The following is a 19,056-nucleotide window of genomic DNA, read 5'->3' on the forward strand; positions in this document are numbered from 1 at the left end:
GATAAATATCATTAATTACCGTATTTTTTGGACTATAAGTCGCAGTTTTTTTTAATAGTTTGGCCGGGCTCCAGTGCGATTTATATATGTTTTTTTCCTTCTTTATTACGCATTTTCGGCAGGTGCGACTTATACTCCGGTGCGACTTATACTCCGAAAAATACGGTATTAATGATAACATAGAGTTAAAATTTTTGTTCTGGAAAATCTAGAAGAAATAATGATTTGTCTTTGTTAGAAATACAGCTTGGTCCAATTTGTTATATATTCTAACAAAGTGCAGATCGGATTTTAACCTATTTAAAACATGTCATCAAAATTCTAAAATGAATCTTAATCAGGAAAAATGACTAATGATGTTCCATAAATTATTTTTTAAATATTTTCAAAAATATTCGAGTTAGCTAGTTTTTCTCTTCTTTTTTTTCGGTTGAATTTTGAATTTTAAAGAGTCGAAATTGAAGATGAACTATGTTTCAAAATTTAATTTTCATTTTTTTCGTGTTTTCTCCTCTTTCAAACCGTTCAATTAAGTGTTTTTTTCATCATTTATTCTCTACAAAAAAACCTTCCGTAAAAGGAAAAAAAAATGTACGACGGAATGACAGGCAAAAATACCCATTTTTTTAATATATATATATAGATTTATTTATTTAGCTATTCTTGTTTAAATCACACTTACATGTAACTTACAAATGACAATATATATATATATATATATATATATATATATATATATATATATATATATATATATATATATATAAACACTTAAAATGTAAAATGTTTTTGTGTTTAATATAAATGAACTCTGACCTAGTATAGTTCATATTGATATTTATCTGTTTCTATATATATTTATTGTGAGAAATCATTAAGATGATCAGTGTTTCCACAAAGATAAAAATCATTAATTACCGTATTTTTCGGACTATAAGTCGCAGTTTTTTTAATAGTTTGGCCGGGCTCCAGTGTGATTTATATATGTTTTTTTCCTTCTTTATTATGCATTTTCGGCAGGTGCGACTTATACTCCGAAAAATACGGTATTAATAATAACATAGAGTTAAAATTTTTGTTCTGGAAAATCTAGAAGAAATAATGATTTGTCTTTGTTAGAAATACAGCTTGGTCCAATTTGTTATATATTCTAACAAAGTGCAGATCGGATTTTAACCTATTTAAAACATGTCATCAAAATTCTAAAATGAATCTTAATCAGGAAAAATGACTAATGATGTTCCATAAATTCTTTTTTAAATTTTTTCAAAAAGATTCGAGTTAGCAAGTTTTTCTCTTCTTTTTTTTCGGTTGAATTTTGAATTTTAAAGAGTCGAAATTGAAGATAAACTATGTTTCAAAATTTAATTTTCATTTTTTTTGTATTTTCTTCTCTTTTAACCCGTTCAATTAAGTGTTTTTTTCATCATTTATTCTCTACAAAAAAACCTTCCGTAAAAGGAAAAAAAATGTATGACGGAATGACAGACAAAAATACCCATTTTTATATATATATATATATATATATATATATATATATATATATATATATATATATATATATATATATATATATATTTATCTATTTAGCTATTCTTGTTTAAATCACACTTACATGTAACTTACAAATGACAATATATATATATATATATATATATATATATATATATATATATATATATATATATATATATATATATAAACACTTAAAATGTAAAGTGTTTTTTGTGTTCAATATAAATGAATTCTGACGATATTTATCTGTTTCTATATATATTTATTGTGAGAAATCATTAAGTTGATCAGTGTTTCCACAAAGATAAATATCACTAATTACCGTATTTTTCGGACTATAAGTCGCAGTTTTTTTTATAGTTTGGCCGGGCTCCAGTGCGATTTATATATGTTTTTTTCCTTCTTTATTATGCATTTTCGGCAGGTGCGGCTTATACTCCGGTGCGACTTATACTCCGAAAAATACGGTATTAATGATAACATAGAGTTAAAGGTAAATTGAGCAAATTGGCTATTTCTGGCAATTTATTTAAGTGTGTATCAAACTGGTAGCCCTTCGCACTAATCAGTACCCAAAAAGGTTGGTGACCCCTGCTGTATATTATTCACTGTTAAAATTGGCCATAACTGCCATGTGGCCCTCAATGAAAACCAGTTTGGCACACCTGCACTATACTGTATGTGCAACTTAATGTTGCAATAAAAAAAAAAAGATTTATTATCAAAAACGATTCATATTCATACCTGCCAACTACTCCGGTTTTCCCGTAATTAGTACGGTTTTCATCAATCTATTCCGGGTTACGGTTGCAGTGATAAAAAATACGGTTTTTCATTAATTAAAACATTTTTTTTTTTTTTTAAGTTTTATTCACGAAATCGCGTAACAACAATGACAATCGACACTGCTTCCCGTAACTTCCTATCGAGCCATTCCGAATGCCATGCGCGAGGCTATTTATAGCACCGCTGCCAAGCACGAGGCACCTGTTGCCATTGTTTCCAAACGAGCGAACGATCATGGAATCAGCCGGAGAAAAATCGCAAACGAGTCTTAAACCGAAAAGAAAACTGCAGTCATTCCGTGAAGAATATTCAAATAATTATCCGTTCCAAAAAGGGTGAAAACTACGCGAATTGCACCTTGCGCAGACAAGATTTTTCGATCGGACACGGAGGAATTAGCGATGTAAAAGACCACGTTGGGACAAAAAAAACACAAGTCTAATGCCGTTGCTAGCGATACAAGTGGAAAACTTTCAACGTTTTTCGTCGCCCAAACAGATTCTTTGGATGTGATAAATGCCGAAGTTTTATTTACGGAGGCAATAATTGAGCATGGACTTCCAATCGCACTGACTGATCACATGGGACAGTTATTTCGGAAAATGTTTCCCGACTCGAAAATCGCCAAAAAATATGGATGTGGTCATAAAGTTACCATATCATTTTTGCAGTATGATCAATCTGATAGAATACATTTGGATTTTAGCCACAAAAAGGTAATGACACCAATGTTATCTATTGGAATTGTTTAGTACTGTTATACTGTTAAAAGTGTTTATACTATTTATGCTTTCAAGTCCAAGTTGAAGAAATCTTGTTAAATGTTGACAGCATAACTACCAAAATACAGAAGTATGTCCTTAATATCTTTGCAGTGCTATTTCTGTTGAAAAGTTCAAATGATTACATTAGAGATGTGATGTGCCACTTTTCAAGTGTCTGATGGCTTCAATTAATTGTCATTAATTTTTCATATTTTGAAAGGCTTACAAAAAAACTACATTTGAATTGTAATTCCATGCTATTGGCAGGACTATTAATTTTAATGAAGTTAGCTTACCATGTTTACAGTATGATCAGAATCAGAATCAGCTTTATTGTCATTACGCAAGGTAACGAGATTGAGGCCATTCCATACAGTGCGATGTGTGCATGCTAGAAAAACAATGTGCAAATATATAAAAATTTAAAAAATGTAGAAGTGCAATGAATATGGTGTGAAATGAATATATACATGAAAAAAAACAAAAAAAAAAAACAGGGTGGTTGGTGGAATGGGTTATTGCACCGAAGAGAAGGCAGTTATGAGGGACAATGGGGCAGTCCGTTCAGGATGGTTATGGCCCTGGGGAAGAAGCTGTTCTTTAGCCTGTTTGTTTTGGTTTTAATGCACCTGTAGCGCTTCCCAGAGGGCAGCAGGTGGAACAGGTCAGAGCCAGGGTGGGTGCTGTCTTTGATGATGGCACTGGCTCTGTTGAGGCAGCGGGAGGTGTAGATGTCCGTCAGAGAGGGGAGAGGGCGGCCGATGATCTTCTGAGCCGTCTTGACCACTCTTTGCAGCCTCTCCCTGTCTGTCTGATAATTGTGATAGAAATGTGAATTTTTAGGCACAGAATATTTTTTTACAATTGAACAAGGCAGTAGATTTTACAAGCTTGGACAGAAAGTTAATCCATCCATCCATCCATCCATCCATCTTCTTCCGCTTATCCGAGGTCGGGTCGCGGGGGCAGCAGCCTAAGCAGGGAAGCCCAGACTTCCCTCTCCCCAGCCACTTCGTCCAGCTCCTCCCGGGGGATCCCGAGGCGTTCCCAGGCCAGCCGGGAGACATAGTCTTCCCAACGTGTCCTGGGTCTTCCTCGTGGCCTCCTACCGGTCGGACATGCCCTAAACACCTCCTTAGGGAGGCGCTCGGGTGGCATCCTGACCAGATGCCCGAACCACCTCATCTGGCTCCTCTCGATGCGGAGGAGCAGCGGCTTTACTTTGAGCTCCCCCCGGATGGCAGAGCTTCTCACCCTATCTCTAAGGGAGAGCCCCGCCACCCGGCGGAGGAAACTCATTTCGGCCGCTTGTACCCGTGATCTTGTCCTTTCGGTCATAACCCAAAGCTCATGACCATAGGTGAGGATGGGAACGTAGATCGACCGGTAAATTGAGAGCTTTGCCTTCCGGCTCAGCTCCTTCTTCACCACAACGGATCGATACAGCGTCCGCATTACTGAAGACGCCACACCGATCCGCCTGTCGATCTCACGATCCACTCTTCCCTCACTCGTGAACAAGACTCCGAGGTACTTGAACTCCTCCACTTGGGGCAAGATCTCCTCCCCAACCCGGAGATGGCACTCCACCCTTTTCCGGGCGAGAACCATGGACTCGGACTTGGAGGTGCTGATTCTCATCCCAGTCGCTTCACACTCAGCTGCGAACCGATCCAGTGAGAGCTGAAGATCCTGGCCAGATGAAGCCATCAGGACCAAATCATCTGCAAAAAGCAGAGACCTAATCCTGCAGCCACCAAACCGGATCCCCTCAACGCCTTGACTGCGCCTAGAAATTCTGTCCATAAAAGTTATGAACAGAATCGGTGACAAAGGGCAGCCTTGGCGGAGTCCAACCCTCACCGGAAACGTGTCCGACTTACTGCCGGCAATGCGAACCAAGCTCTGACACTGATCATACAGGGAGCGGACCGCCACAATCAGACAGTCCGAAACCCCATACTCTCTGAGCACTCCCCACAGGACTTCCCGAGGGACACGGTCGAATGCCTTCTCCAAGTCCACAAAGCACATGTAGACTGGTTGGGCAAACTCCCATGCACCCTCAAGGACCCTGCCGAGAGTATAGAGCTGGTCCACAGTTCCACGACCAGGACGAAAACCACACTGTTCCTCCTGAATCCGAGGTTCGACTATCCGGCGTAGAAAGTTAATAATGACACCAATTTTTTTTTTTTAATGGAATTGTTTAGTACTGTTTTACCATTTGTTTACTGTAAAAAGTGTTTATACTTTCAATGAACAAATTGAAGTCTTGTGAAAGGTTGACAGGATAACTGGCATTAACTGTCAAAATAATTTCAAACTATTGAAGTTAGCTTACAGAATAAACATATGATTTTTGCTGTAATATTTTTGTTTTGAAAAGTCACTGTGACTGATAGAAAAGTGATGGTTTTAGCAACATTTTAACCTGTCTGAATGCTAATAATCATTTTGCGACCCTGGCTACTAGGTTTTTCTGATTTCAAAAGTTGGCAGGTATGCATATTTATTAACACACAAAAAAGTACTGAAAATTGGTACTGGTTTTGAGTCCCAGGTACGGGGAATTGGTACCGTATGGGTTCGAATGTGAATGGTACCCATCCCTAATTAGAAGATTCCTTCCTATTTTTCTTAATTATGACTTTTTGAAAAGCTTGAGGAATATGGGGTCAAAGGTCATATCTATTGGGCATCCACTAACCCCGACACTAACCTGTAAGATTGTGGAGCTTTCTTCTTGTGAAATAACACCAAAACTCATTGAAATGAATGATTTTTGGTGATTAATTGCCCGAAAAGAGAGATCAACTCCATAGTGTGAGCGTGTGTGTGCTGATAATTAATCGTATTAATTTATCCCGCCTACGCTTCCCTGCCTGGAGTAGCATTCCCCTGTTTGGTCCGTACCCTAGGTAAGACGCTCTTTTTTTGTTCTCTCTGTGTGTCGTCTTTGTGACTCCCAATTTTGGACGCATTTGTCAAAAAAAAATTTAAAAAAATGATGGCGCCGAGACTAGGGACCGCATGGATCACCGCTCCCCTCCTTTGTGTCGCCGCGTTTCACCTAAGGCCTGTCTTGTCCCCCCCGCAGCCTGCTGAAGAAGATCGAGCGCGAGACCTGGAGGGAGAGCGGCATCTCCCTCATCGCCACCGTCACGCGACTAATGGAGAGGCTGCTGGACTACAGGTGATAGAAACACCACCTTGTTTTTTTTGTATTTATTTTTTTTATCTCTGCTGGACGCCGTGCTTTTTGTCACAGGGACTGCATGAAACTGGGGGAAGTGGACGGCAAGAAGATAGGATGCACCGTCAGTTTACTGGTGAGTCGTGTTCGGGGCGCGCTCCCTCAGATCCGAGATGGCTTCACAAGGGGTTTCGTCTCTGCGCAGAACTTCTACAAAACGGAGCTGAACAAGGAGGAGATGTACATCCGATACATCCACAAGCTGTACGACCTCCATCTCAAGGCGCAGAACTACACAGGTAACCACGTTTGTGAGACGCTCCATGCCAGGCCTGGGCAATTATTTTGACTCGGGGGGGGGGCAAATTCTGAGAAAATTAAAGCTGCAAGCAGCGTTGGTCGGGCCCGCGTATTTGGCAGGTGCTAGTCCTAAGTGTCCCAATACTTTTGTCCAGTTTTAGTCCCAAGTGTCCCAATACTTTTGGCAAGTTGTAGTCCTAAGTGTCCCAATACTTTTGTCCAGTTTTAGTCCCAAGTGTCCCAATACTTTTGGCAAGTTGTAGTCCTAAGTGTCCCAATACTTTTGGCAAGTTGTAGTCCCAAGTGTCCCAATACTTTTGTCCACTTTTAGTCCCAAGTGTCCCAATACTTTTGGCAAGTTGTAGTCCTAAGTGTCCCAATACTTTTGTCCAGTTTTAGTCCCAAGTGTCCCAATACTTTTGGCAAGTTGTAGTCCTAAGTGTCCCAATACTTTTGTCCAGTGGTAGTCCTAAGTGTCCCAATACTTTTGGCAAGTTTTAGTCCCAAGTGTCCCAATACTTTTGGCAAGTTGTAGTCCTAAGTGTCCCAATACTTTTGTCCAGTTTTAGTCCCAAGTGTCCCAATACTTTTGGCAAGTTGTAGTCCTAAGTGTCCCAATACTTTTGGCAAGTTGTAGTCCCAAGTGTCCCAATACTTTTGTCCAGTTTTAGTCCCAAGTGTCCCAATACTTTTGGCAAGTTGTAATCCTTAGTGTCCCAATACTTTTGGCAAGTTGTAGTCCCAAGTGTCCCAATACTTTTGTCCAGTTTTCGTCCTAACTGTCCCAATACTTTTGTCCAGTGGTAGTCATAAGTGTCCCAATACTTTTGTCCAGTTTTAGTCCCAAGTGTCCCAATACTTTTGGCAAGTTGTAGTCCTAAGTGTCCCAATACTTTTGGCAAGTTGTAGTCCCAAGTGTCCCAATACTTTTGTCCAGTTTTCGTCCTAACTGTCCCAATACTTTTGTCCAGTGGTAGTCATAAGTGTCCCAATACTTTTGTCCAGTTTTAGTCCCAAGTGTCCCAATACTTTTGGCAAGTTGTAGTCCTAAGTGTCCCAATACTTTTGGCAAGTTGTAGTCCCAAGTGTCCCAATACTTTTGTCCAGTTTTCGTCCTAACTGTCCCAATACTTTTGTCCAGTGGTAGTCATAAGTGTCCCAATACTTTTGTCCAGTTTTAGTCCCAACTGTCCCAATACTTTTGTCCAGTGGTAGTCATAAGTGTCCCAAAACTTTTGTCTACTTTTAGTCCGAGGTGTTCCAATACTTTTGTCCAGTTTTAGTCCCAAGTGTCCCAATACTTTTGGCAAGTTGTAGTCCCAAGTGTCCCAATACTTTTGGCAAGTTGTAGTCCCAAGTGTCCCAATACTTTTGTCCAGTTTTCGTCCTAACTGTCCCAATACTTTTGTCCAGTGGTAGTCATAAGTGTCCCAATACTTTTGTCCAGTTTTAGTCCCAAGTGTCCCAATACTTTTGTCCAGTTTTCGTCCTAACTGTCCCAATACTTTTGTCCAGTGGTAGTCATAAGTGTCCCAATACTTTTGTCCAGTTTTAGTCCCAAGTGTCCCAATACTTTTGGCAAGTTGTAGTCCTAAGTGTCCCAATACTTTTGGCAAGTTGTAGTCCCAAGTGTCCCAATACTTTTGTCCAGTTTTCGTCCTAACTGTCCCAATACTTTTGTCCAGTGGTAGTCATAAGTGTCCCAATACTTTTGTCCAGTTTTAGTCCCAAGTGTCCCAATACTTTTGGCAAGTTGTAGTCCTAAGTGTCCCAATACTTTTGGCAAGTTGTAGTCCCAAGTGTCCCAATACTTTTGTCCAGTTTTCGTCCTAACTGTCCCAATACTTTTGTCCAGTGGTAGTCATAAGTGTCCCAATACTTTTGTCCAGTTTTAGTCCCAAGTGTCCCAATACTTTTGGCAAGTTGTAGTCCTAAGTGTCCCAATACTTTTGGCAAGTTGTAGTCCCAAGTGTCCCAATACTTTTGTCCAGTTTTCGTCCTAACTGTCCCAATACTTTTGTCCAGTGGAAGTCATAAGTGTCCCAAAACTTTTGTCCGGTTTAAGTCCCAAGTGTCCCAATACTTTTGGCAAGTTGTAGTCCTAAGTGTCCCAATACTTTTGGCAAGTTGTAGTCCCAAGTGTCCCAATACTTTTGTCCAGTTTTCGTCCTAACTGTCCCAATACTTTTGTCCAGTGGTAGTCATAAGTGTCCCAATACTTTTGTCCAGTTTTAGTCCCAAGTGTCCCAATACTTTTGGCAAGTTGTAGTCCTAAGTGTCCCAATACTTTTGGCAAGTTGTAGTCCCAAGTGTCCCAATACTTTTGTCCAGTTTTCGTCCTAACTGTCCCAATACTTTTGTCCAGTGGTAGTCATAAGTGTCCCAATACTTTTGTCCAGTTTTAGTCCCAAGTGTCCCAATACTTTTGGCAAGTTGTAGTCCTAAGTGTCCCAATACTTTTGTCCAGTTTTAGTCCCAAGTGTCCCAATACTTTTGTCCAGTTTTCGTCCTAACTGTCCCAATACTTTTGTCCAGTGGTAGTCATAAGTGTCCCAATACTTTTGTCCAGTTTTAGTCCCAAGTGTCCCAATACTTTTGGCAAGTTGTAGTCCTAAGTGTCCCAATACTTTTGGCAAGTTGTAGTCCCAAGTGTCCCAATACTTTTGTCCAGTTTTTCGTCCTAACTGTCCCAATACTTTTGTCCAGTGGTAGTCATAAGTGTCCCAATACTTTTGCCCAGTTTTAGTCCCAAGTGTCCCAATACTTTTGGCAAGTTGTAGTCCTAAGTGTCCCAATACTTTTGGCAAGTTGTAGTCCCAAGTGTCCCAATACTTTTGTCCAGTTTTCGTCCTAACTGTCCCAATACTTTTGTCCAGTGGTAGTCATAAGTGTCCCAATACTTTTGTCCAGTTTTAGTCCCAAGTGTCCCAATACTTTTGGCAAGTTGTAGTCCTAAGTGTCCCAATACTTTTGGCAAGTTGTAGTCCCAAGTGTCCCAATACTTTTGTCCAGTTTTCGTCCTAACTGTCCCAATACTTTTGTCCAGTTTTAGTCCCAAGTGTCCCAATTCTTTTGTCCAGTTTTCGTCCTAACTGTCCCAATACTTTTGTCCAGTGGTAGTCATAAGTGTCCCAAAACTTTTGTCTACTTTTAGTCCGAGGTGTTCCAATACTTTTGTCCAGTTTTAGTCCCAAGTGTCCCAATACTTTTGGCAAGTTGTAGTCCTAAGTGTCCCAATACTTTTGGCAAGTTGTAGTCCCAAGTGTCCCAATACTTTTGTCCAGTTTTCGTCCTAACTGTCCCAATACTTTTGTCCAGTGGTAGTCATAAGTGTCCCAATACTTTTGTCCAGTTTTAGTCCCAAGTGTCCCAATACTTTTGGCAAGTTGTAGTCCTAAGTGTCCCAATACTTTTGTCCAGTTTTAGTCCCAAGTGTCCCAATACTTCTGTCCAGTTTTCGTCCTAACTGTCCCAATACTTTTGTCCAGTGGTAGTCATAAGTGTCCCAAAACTTTTGTCTACTTTTAGTCCGAAGTGTTCCAATACTTTTGTCTAGTGTACCTACCTTGTCTGCATTGTGTGGGCACGCTGGTGCTTCCTGCTTTTAAACAGCCATCTTAAAAAAACAGCAGCGCAGCGGTTCTTTGAAGGCTCATAAAATCAAAACCGGAGCAGTTAGAAAAATGCGCTTCTGTGGTTTTATACACAAGGGTTCAATCTCTCTCCTGTTAGTTTGAAGCCGAAACGACAAACGCGCTCAGAGGAGATAGTTTTTGAAGGAAGGTGACCGGTTTTTACAAAAAATGTGTTTTGAAGGGGGAATAGCAAACTTCCTGTTGATTTTTGCTGGGGGTTGTCAATTAATGAAATGTAGGTCTAAGTTAGACCTACATAGAGGTTTTTGTTCCAGTGGGAGTTACAGGCAGTTTTGTCATTTTTTTCTACCGAGGAGCAGTTTTTTTTGCGTTTTATTAAAAAATTGCAGTAGAGCGCAATTTTGAGATTTGGGGTTAGGTTTTTTTTTTTTAGATCGCAATGTTTGCCAGTCCTGATGTGTGCGTTCAGTTTGGTGAGTTTTGAAGCATGTTAAGAGTGTCAAAATACAGCTCAAAGAGGCAAAAGTGACTGTTTTTAGTACTTTTTTGTCTTGAAGGGGGAATTGCCAACTTCCTGTTGATTTTTGCCCGAGGAAATAAATTAATAAAATTTAAGTCTAAGTGAGACCTACATAGAGGTTTTTGTTTCATGTCTCTACGACATTTGTACTGGGAGTTAGGAAAAGTTTACTTTGTAGGGGGCGCTAGAGCGCAATTTTGAGTTTTGGGGTTTGGTATTTTCACCAAAGAGTTTTGTTCGAGTTTATTTATGTGTGCGTCAAATTTGGTGAGTTTTGAAGCATGTTAAGAGGGTCAAAGTACCGCGCAAAGCTGCGGAATAAGAAAGAATAATAATAAAACCTTACAAATTCAATAGGGTCCTCTGTCCCATTGTAAAAGGACTCCCTTCGGGATTCCTTTTACAATGGGCCATGCGGGCCCTAAAAATGTGTCTGGAGGCCGGAACACGAATACAAATCCTCACAATAATGTCTGATTGAATGCTAAAAACTAGGGATATCCAAAAATATCCGACTGCCAATATCATCGGCCGATAAATACTTTAAATTGTAATATCGAAAAACACCCACGTAGTCACCTTTACAAGCCGCAAACTTCAAAGGACGACTGCATTACAGTACTCACTACACGAGTAATATTAAAGGGGAACATTATCACAATTTCAGAATTGTTAAAACCATTAAAAATCAGTTCCCAGTGGCTTATTATATTTTTCGAAGTTTTTTTCAAAATTTTACCCATCACGCAATATCCCTAAAAAAAGCTTCAAAGTGCCTGATTTTAACCATCGTTATATACACCCGTCCATTTTCCTGTGACGTCACATAGTGAAGCCAACACAAACAAACATGGCGGAAAGAACAGCAAGCTATAGCGACATTAGCTCAGATTGAGACTCGGATTTCAGCGGCTTAAGCGATTCAACAGATTACGCATGTATTGAAACGGATGGTTGTAGTGTGGAGGCAGGTAGCGAAAACGAAATTGAAGAAGAAACTGAAGCTATTGAGCCATATCGGTTTGAACCGTATGCAAGCGAAATCGACGAAAACGACACGACAGCCAGCGACACGGGAGAAATTCGGCGATCGCCTTCTAACCAACGATTGGTATGTGTTTGTTTGGCATTAAAGGAAACTAACAACTATGAACTAGGTTTACAGCATATGAAATACATTTGGCAACAACAGACCGGGGTGGTGGTTCCTCTCTTTAAGAAGGGGAACCGGAGGGTGTGTTCTAACTATCGTGGGATCACACTCCTCAGCCTTCCCGGTAAGGTCTATTCAGGTGTACTGGAGAGGAGGCTACGCCGGATAGTCGAACCTCGGATTCAGGAGGAACAGTGTGGTTTTCGTCCTGGTCGTGGAACTGTGGACCAGCTCTATACTCTCGGCAGGGTCCTTGAGGGTGCATGGGAGTTTGCCCAACCAGTCTACATGTGTTTTGTGGACTTGGAGAAAGCATTCGACCGTGTCCCTCTGGAAGTCCTGTGGGGAGTGCTCAGAGAGTATGGGGTATCGGACTGTCTGATTTTGGCGGTCCGCTCCCTGTATGATCAGTGCCAGAGCTTGGTCCGCATTGCCGGCAGTAAGTCGGACACATTTCCAGTGAGGGTTGGACTCCGCCAAGGCTGCCCTTTGTCACCGATTCTGTTCATAACTTATGGACAGAATTTCTAGGCGCAGTCAAGGCGTTGAGGGGATCTGGTTTGGTGGCTGCAGGATTAGGTCTCTGCTTTTTGCAGATGATGTGGTCCTGATGGCTTCATCTGGCCAGGATCTTCAGCTCTCGCTGGATCGGTTCGCAGCCGAGTGTGAAGCGACTGGGATGAGAATCAGCACCTCCAAGTCCGAGTCCATGGTTCTCGCCCGGAAAAGGGTGGAATGCCATCTTCGGGTTGGGGAGGAGACCCTGCCCCAAGTGGAGGAGTTCAAGTACCTCGGAGTCTTGTTCATGAGTGAGGGAAGAGTGGATCGTGAGATCGACAGGCGGATCGGTGCGGCATCTCCAGTAATGCGGACGCTGTATCGATCCGTTGTGGTGAAGAAGGAGCTGAGCCGGAAGGCAAAGCTCACAATTTACCGGTCGATCTACGTTCCCATCCTCACCTATGGTCATGAGCTTTGGGTTATGACCGAAAGGACAAGATCACGGGTGCAAGCGGCCGAAATGAGTTTCCTCCGCCGGGTGGCGGGGCTCTCCCTTAGAGATAGGGTGAGAAGCTCTGCCATCCGGGGGGAGCTCAAAGTAAAGCCGCTGCTCCTCCACATCGAGAGGAGCCAGATGAGGTGGTTTGGGCATCTGGTCAGGATGCCACCCGATCGCCTCCCTCGGGAGGTGTATAGGGCACGTCCGACCGGTAGGAGGCCACGGGGAAGACCCAGGACACGTTGGGAAGACTATGTCTCCCGGCTGGCCTGGGAACGCCTCGGGATCCCCCGGGAGGAGCTGGACGAAGTGGCTGGGGAGAGGGAAGTCTGGGCTTCCCTGCTTAGGCTGCTGCCCCCGCGACCCGACCTCTTTGAGAGTGCAGACAGCCCAATTTTCATCAATTAATATATTCTGTAGACATACCCTCATGTCAGCAGGCCAGGGAAGCTAGGGTCAATATTCTTCTCTTGATCATCTTGGGACGGTGTGAGCCAAGACATCCAGGGGGGTTTAGCTCGCTCGTCTGCGGGAACAAACTGCCGCCATTGCTTGCCGTGCTACCGAGGTCCTTTGTCCCTGAATTGCTCACACACTCCGGCAGATTCAATGGGGGTCTGGCGGCAGATTTCTTTGACTTTATGGTTGGAAATGCATCTGCTTTGAGTGTCGCAGGATATCCACACATTCTTGCCATCTCTGTCGTAGCATAGCTTTCGTCGGTAAAGTGTGCGGAACAGACGTCCAATTTCTTGCCACTTTCGCATCTTTGGGCCACTGGTGCAACTTGAATCCGTCCCTGTTCGTGTTGTTACACCCTCCGACAACACACCGACGAGGCATGATGTCTCCGAGGTACGGAAAACAGTCGAAAAAAACGGAAAATAACAGAGCTGTTTTGTTTATGTTTATTCAAGTTTATTCACAATACCATATAACAAATACAATAGTAGTGAAATATCATCATTTAAAGATGTTGGTACGTGAAAGGGTCCCCCAAATAAGCTAGAAGAAGCTTTTGACAGGGGGTCCAGAGGATAGTATACAGGTAAAAGCCAGTAAATTAGAATATTTTGAAAAACTTGATTTATTTCAGTAATTGCATTCAAAAGGTGTAACTTGTACATTATATTTATTCATTGCACACAGACTGATGCATTCAAATGTTTATTTCATTTAATTTTGATGATTTGAAGTGGCAACAAATGAAAATCCAAAATTCCGTGTGTCACAAAATTAGAATATTACTTAAGGCTAATACAAAAAAGGGATTTTTAGAAATGTTGGCCAACTGAAAAGTGTGAAAATGAAAAATATGAGCATGTACAATACTCAATACTTGGTTGGAGCTCCTTTTGCCTCAATTACTGCGTTAATGCGGCGTGGCATGGAGTCGATGAGTTTCTGGCACTGCTCAGGTGTTATGAGAGCCCAGGTTGCTCTGATAGTGGCCTTCAACTCTTCTGCGTTTTTGGGTCTGGCATTCTGCATCTTCCTTTTCACAATACCCCACAGATTTTCTATGGGGCTAAGGTCAGGGGAGTTGGCGGGCCAATTTAGAACAGAAATACCATGGTCCGTAAACCAGGCACGGGTAGATTTTGCGCTGTGTGCAGGCGCCAAGTCCTGTTGGAACTTGAAATCTCCATCTCCATAGAGCAGGTCAGCAGCAGGAAGCATGAAGTGCTCTAAAACTTGCTGGTAGACGGCTGCGTTGACCCTGGATCTCAGGAAACAGAGTGGACCGACACCAGCTGGACTGCTGCTGAGTGGTCCAAAGTCATGTTTTCTGACGAAAGCAAATTTTGCATTTCCTTTGGAAATCGAGGTCCCAGAGTCTGGAGGAAGACAGGAGAGGCACAGGATCCACGTTGCCTGAAGTCTAGTGTAAAGTTTCCACCATCAGTGATGGTTTGGGGTGCCATGTCATCTGCTGGTGTCGGTCCACTCTGTTTCCTGAGATCCAGGGTCAACGCAGCCGTCTACCAGCAAGTTTTAGAGCACTTCATGCTTCCTGCTGCTGACCTGCTCTATGGAGATGGAGATTTCAAGTTCCAACAGGACTTGGCGCCTGCACACAGCGCAAACTCTACCCGTGCCTGGTTTACGGACCATGGTATTTCTGTTCTAAATTGGCCCGCCAACTCCCCTGACCTTAGCCCCATAGAAAATCTGTGGGGTATTGTGAAAAGGAAGATGCAGAATGCCAGACCCAAAAACGCAGAAGAGTTGAAGGCCACTATCAGAGCAACCTGGGCTCTCATAACACCTGAGCAGTGCCAGAAACTCATCGACTCCATGCCACGCCGCATTAACGCAGTAATTGAGGCAAAAGGAGCTCCAACCAAGTATTGAGTATTGTACATGCTCATATTTTTCATTTTCATACTTTTCAGTTGGCCAACATTTCTAAAAATCCCTTTTTTGTATTAGCCTTAAGTAATATTCTAATTTTGTGACACACGGAATTTTGGATTTTCATTTGTTGCCACTTCAAATCATCAAAATTGAATGAAATAAACATTCGAATGCATCAGTCTGTGTGCAATGAATAAATATAATGTACAAGTTACACCTTTTGAATGCAATTACTGAAATAAATCAAGTTTTTCAAAATATTCTAATTTACTGGCTTTTACCTGTATTGACGCTTACATAGGTCTGGTGATAATGTTCCCCCTTTAAAGACCGAAATGGGGCCACCAAGCAAATCTTGTTTGGGGCCACAAAAAGGCCCGGGGCCTGAATGCACACTTCCCAACGTGACTTTTGTACGTGCATCACAGAGGCGTCTTACACCCTGCTGCTGTACGACGAGCTCCTGGAGTGGTCTGACAGGCCGCTGCGGGAGTTCCTCAACTACCCCATGCAGAGCGAGTGGCAGCGCAAAGAGTTCCTGCACCTCACTATTGTGCAGAACTTCGACAGAGGCAAGGTGAGACATCTACTTGTGCTTTCAGGGGTTGAAGCCAGCCCCGTCGCTAAGCAACGACACAAGTCAGCCTCATATTTGTGTCTCGTCACAGTGCTGGGAGAACGGCATCATCCTGTGCAGAGAGCTGGCAGACCAGTACGAGTCCTACTATGATTACAGGAACCTCAGCAAGATGAGGGTGAGCTATATTGGACTGCATTTTATATTAGTATTTTACTTATTTTTAGTTGTATTATTTATTTTTCTGAGAGTCTTTGCTAATCATGTTTGCATTTGTCTTACTAGATGATGGAGGCCTCCCTCTATGACAAGATCATGGACCAGCAAAGGCTGGAGCCGGAATTCTTCAGGGTTGGATTCTATGGAAAGAAGTTCCCCTTTTTCCTAAGAGTAAAGGACTTTTTTTTTTTTATATATATATATATATACCATTTTAAAAACACTTTTTAACAGGTGGTTTCAGGCAGCTTAACAAAAATAGTTCCACTTTAAACAAGTCAACCTTTTACAACTACCGTATTTTTCGGAGTATAAGTCGCACCGGAGTATAAGTCGCACCTGCCGAAAATGCATAATAAAAAAGGAAAAAAAAAACATATAAAAGTGGCACTGGGGCCCGGCCAAACTATGAAAAAAACTGCGACTTATAGTCCGAAAAATACGGTATTTCAGCCACATTAAAAAATACCTATATTTTGGCAGTTTTTAATAGAGATAAATGCTTTAAAATGTAATATCGGAAATTATCGGTATCGTTTTTTTTTATTATCGGTCGGGATGTCCGATAATGGCTTTTTGCCGATATCCGATATTCCGATATTGTCCAACTCTTTAATTACCGATGCCGATATCAACCGATACCGATATCAACCGATATATACAGTCGTGGAATTAACACATTATTAAGCCTAATTTGGACAACCAGGTAAGGTACTTAAAAAAAATAAAAATAAAATAAGATAAATAAATTAAAAACATTTTCTTGAATAAAAAAACAAGTAAAAACAATATAAAATAGTTACATAGAAACTAGTAATTAATGAAAATTAGTAAAATTAACTCATACTCCCGAAATTCAGCACCTCTCCCGAAAACCTCCCGGGACAAAATTTCTCCCGAAAATCTCCCGAAATTCAGGCGGAGCTGGAGGCCACGCCCCCTCCAGCTCCATGCGGACCTGAGTCCGCTTTCCCACATTATAAACAGCGTGCCTGCCCAATCACGTTATGAATGTAGAATGATGGAGGGCGAGTTCTTGGTTTCTTTTGTGGGTTTATTGTTAGGCAGTTTCATTAACGTCCTCCCAGCGCGGCAACAACACACAACAACAGCAGTCACGTTTTCGTCTACTGTAAAGCAGTTCGTCTGCCGTAAACAGCAATGTCGTGACACTTTAATAGAGATGTCCGATAATATCGGCCTGCCGATATTATCGGCCGATAAATGCTTTAAAATGTAATATCGGAAATTATCGGAATCTTTTTTTTTATTATCGGGAAGGATGTCCGATAATGGCTTTTTGCCGATATCCAATATTCCGATATTGTCCAACTCTTTAATTACCGATGCCGATATCAACCGATACCGATATCAACCGATTTATGCAGTCGTGGAATTAACACATTATTAAGCCTAATTTGGACAACCAGGTATGGTGAAGATAAGGTACTTAAAATAAAATAAAATAAGATAAATAAATTAAAAACATTTTCTTGAATAAAAAAGCAAGTAAAAACAATATAAAATAGTTACATAGAAACTAGTAATTAATGAAAATTAGTAAAATTAACTCATACTCCCGAAATTCAGCACCTCTCCCAAAAACCTCCCGGGACAAAATTTCTCCCGAAAATCTCCCGAAATTCAGGCGGAGCTGGAGGCCACGCCCCCTCCAGCTCCATGCGGACCTGAGTCCGCTTTCCCACATTATAAACAGCGTGCCTGCCCAATCACGTTATGAATGTAGAATGATGGAGGGCGAGTTCTTGGTTTCTTTTGTGGGTTTATTGTTAGGCAGTTTCATTAACGTCCTCCCAGCGCGGCAACAACACACAACAACAGCAGTCACGTTTTCGTCTACCGTAAAGCAGTTCGTCTGCCGTAAACAGCAATGTCGTGACACTTTAATAGAGATGTCCGATATTATCGGCCGATAAATGCTTTAAAATATAATATCGGAAATTATCGGAATCGTTTTTTTTATTATCGGTAAGGATGTCCGATAATGGCTTTTTGCCGATATCCGATATTCCGATATTGTCCAACTCTTTAATTACCGATGCCGATATCAACCGATACCGATATCAACCGATTTATGCAGTCGTGGAATTAACACATTATTAAGCCTAATTTGGACAACCAGGTATGGTGAAGATAAGGTACTTTTAAAAAAATAAAATAAAATAAGATAAATAAATTAAAAACATTTTCTTGAATAAAAAAGCAAGTAAAAACAATATAAAGTAGTTACATAGAAACTAGTAATTAATGAAAATGAATAATATTAACTCATACTTGCCAACCCTCCCGAAAATCAGCGCCTCTCCCAAAAACCTCCCGGGACAAAATTTCTCCCGAAAATCTCCCGAAATTCAGGCGGAGCTGGAGGCCACGCCCCCTCCAGCTCCATGCGGACCTGAGTCCGCTTTCCCACATTATAAACAGCGTGCCTGCCCAATCACGTTATGAATGTAGAATGATGGAGGGCGAGTTCTTGGTTTCTTTTGTGGGTTTATTGTTAGGCAGTTTCATTAACGTCCTCCCAGCGCGGCAACAACACACAACAACAGCAGTCACGTTTTCGTCTACCGTAAAGCAGTTCGTCTGCCGTAAACAGCAATGTCGTGACACTTTAATAGAGATGTCCGATGATATCGGCCTGCCGATATTATCGGCCGATAAATGCTTTAAAATGTAATATCGGAAATTATCGGTATCGTTTTTTAAATTTATCGGTAAGGATGTCCGATAATGGCTTTTTGCCGATATCCGATATTCCGATATTGTCCAACTCTTTAATTACCGATGCCGATATCAACCGATACCGATATCAACCCATTTATGCAGTCGTGGAATTAACACATTATTAAGCCTAATTTGGACAACCAGGTATGGTGAAGGTAAGGTACTTTTAAAAAAATAAGATAAATAAATTAAGAACATTTTCTTGAATAAAAAAGCAAGTAAAAACAATATAAAATAGTTACATAGAAACTAGTAATTAATGAAAATTAGTAAAATTAACTCATACTCCCGAAATTCAGCACCTCTCCCAAAAACCTCCCGGGACAA

At 41.4% G+C, this 19,056-nt stretch overlaps 1 protein-coding gene across 3 annotated transcripts in view; it reads left to right on the forward strand.

Annotated features, from left to right (window-relative positions):
- The window catches only part of dock4b (dedicator of cytokinesis 4b), a 470,089-nt gene that overhangs the window by 353,263 nt on the left and 97,770 nt on the right, over positions 1-19,056 (forward strand). For 2 of the 3 annotated variants that reach the window (XM_061961401.1, XM_061961402.1), the window contains exons 33-39: positions 5,960-5,986; positions 6,166-6,261; positions 6,337-6,397; positions 6,467-6,560; positions 15,617-15,765; positions 15,857-15,943; positions 16,051-16,155. In XM_061961401.1, coding sequence (XP_061817385.1) covers positions 5,960-5,986; positions 6,166-6,261; positions 6,337-6,397; positions 6,467-6,560; positions 15,617-15,765; positions 15,857-15,943; positions 16,051-16,155 — 619 coding nt within the window. The remainder of the gene's footprint in view (positions 1-5,959; positions 5,987-6,165; positions 6,262-6,336; positions 6,398-6,466; positions 6,561-15,616; positions 15,766-15,856; positions 15,944-16,050; positions 16,156-19,056) is intronic. The other variant, XM_061961403.1, reaches the window with a different exon arrangement.

Source organism: Nerophis lumbriciformis, linkage group LG05, assembly GCF_033978685.3.
Source record: "Nerophis lumbriciformis linkage group LG05, RoL_Nlum_v2.1, whole genome shotgun sequence".
Taxonomy (NCBI): domain Eukaryota; kingdom Metazoa; phylum Chordata; class Actinopteri; order Syngnathiformes; family Syngnathidae; genus Nerophis; species Nerophis lumbriciformis.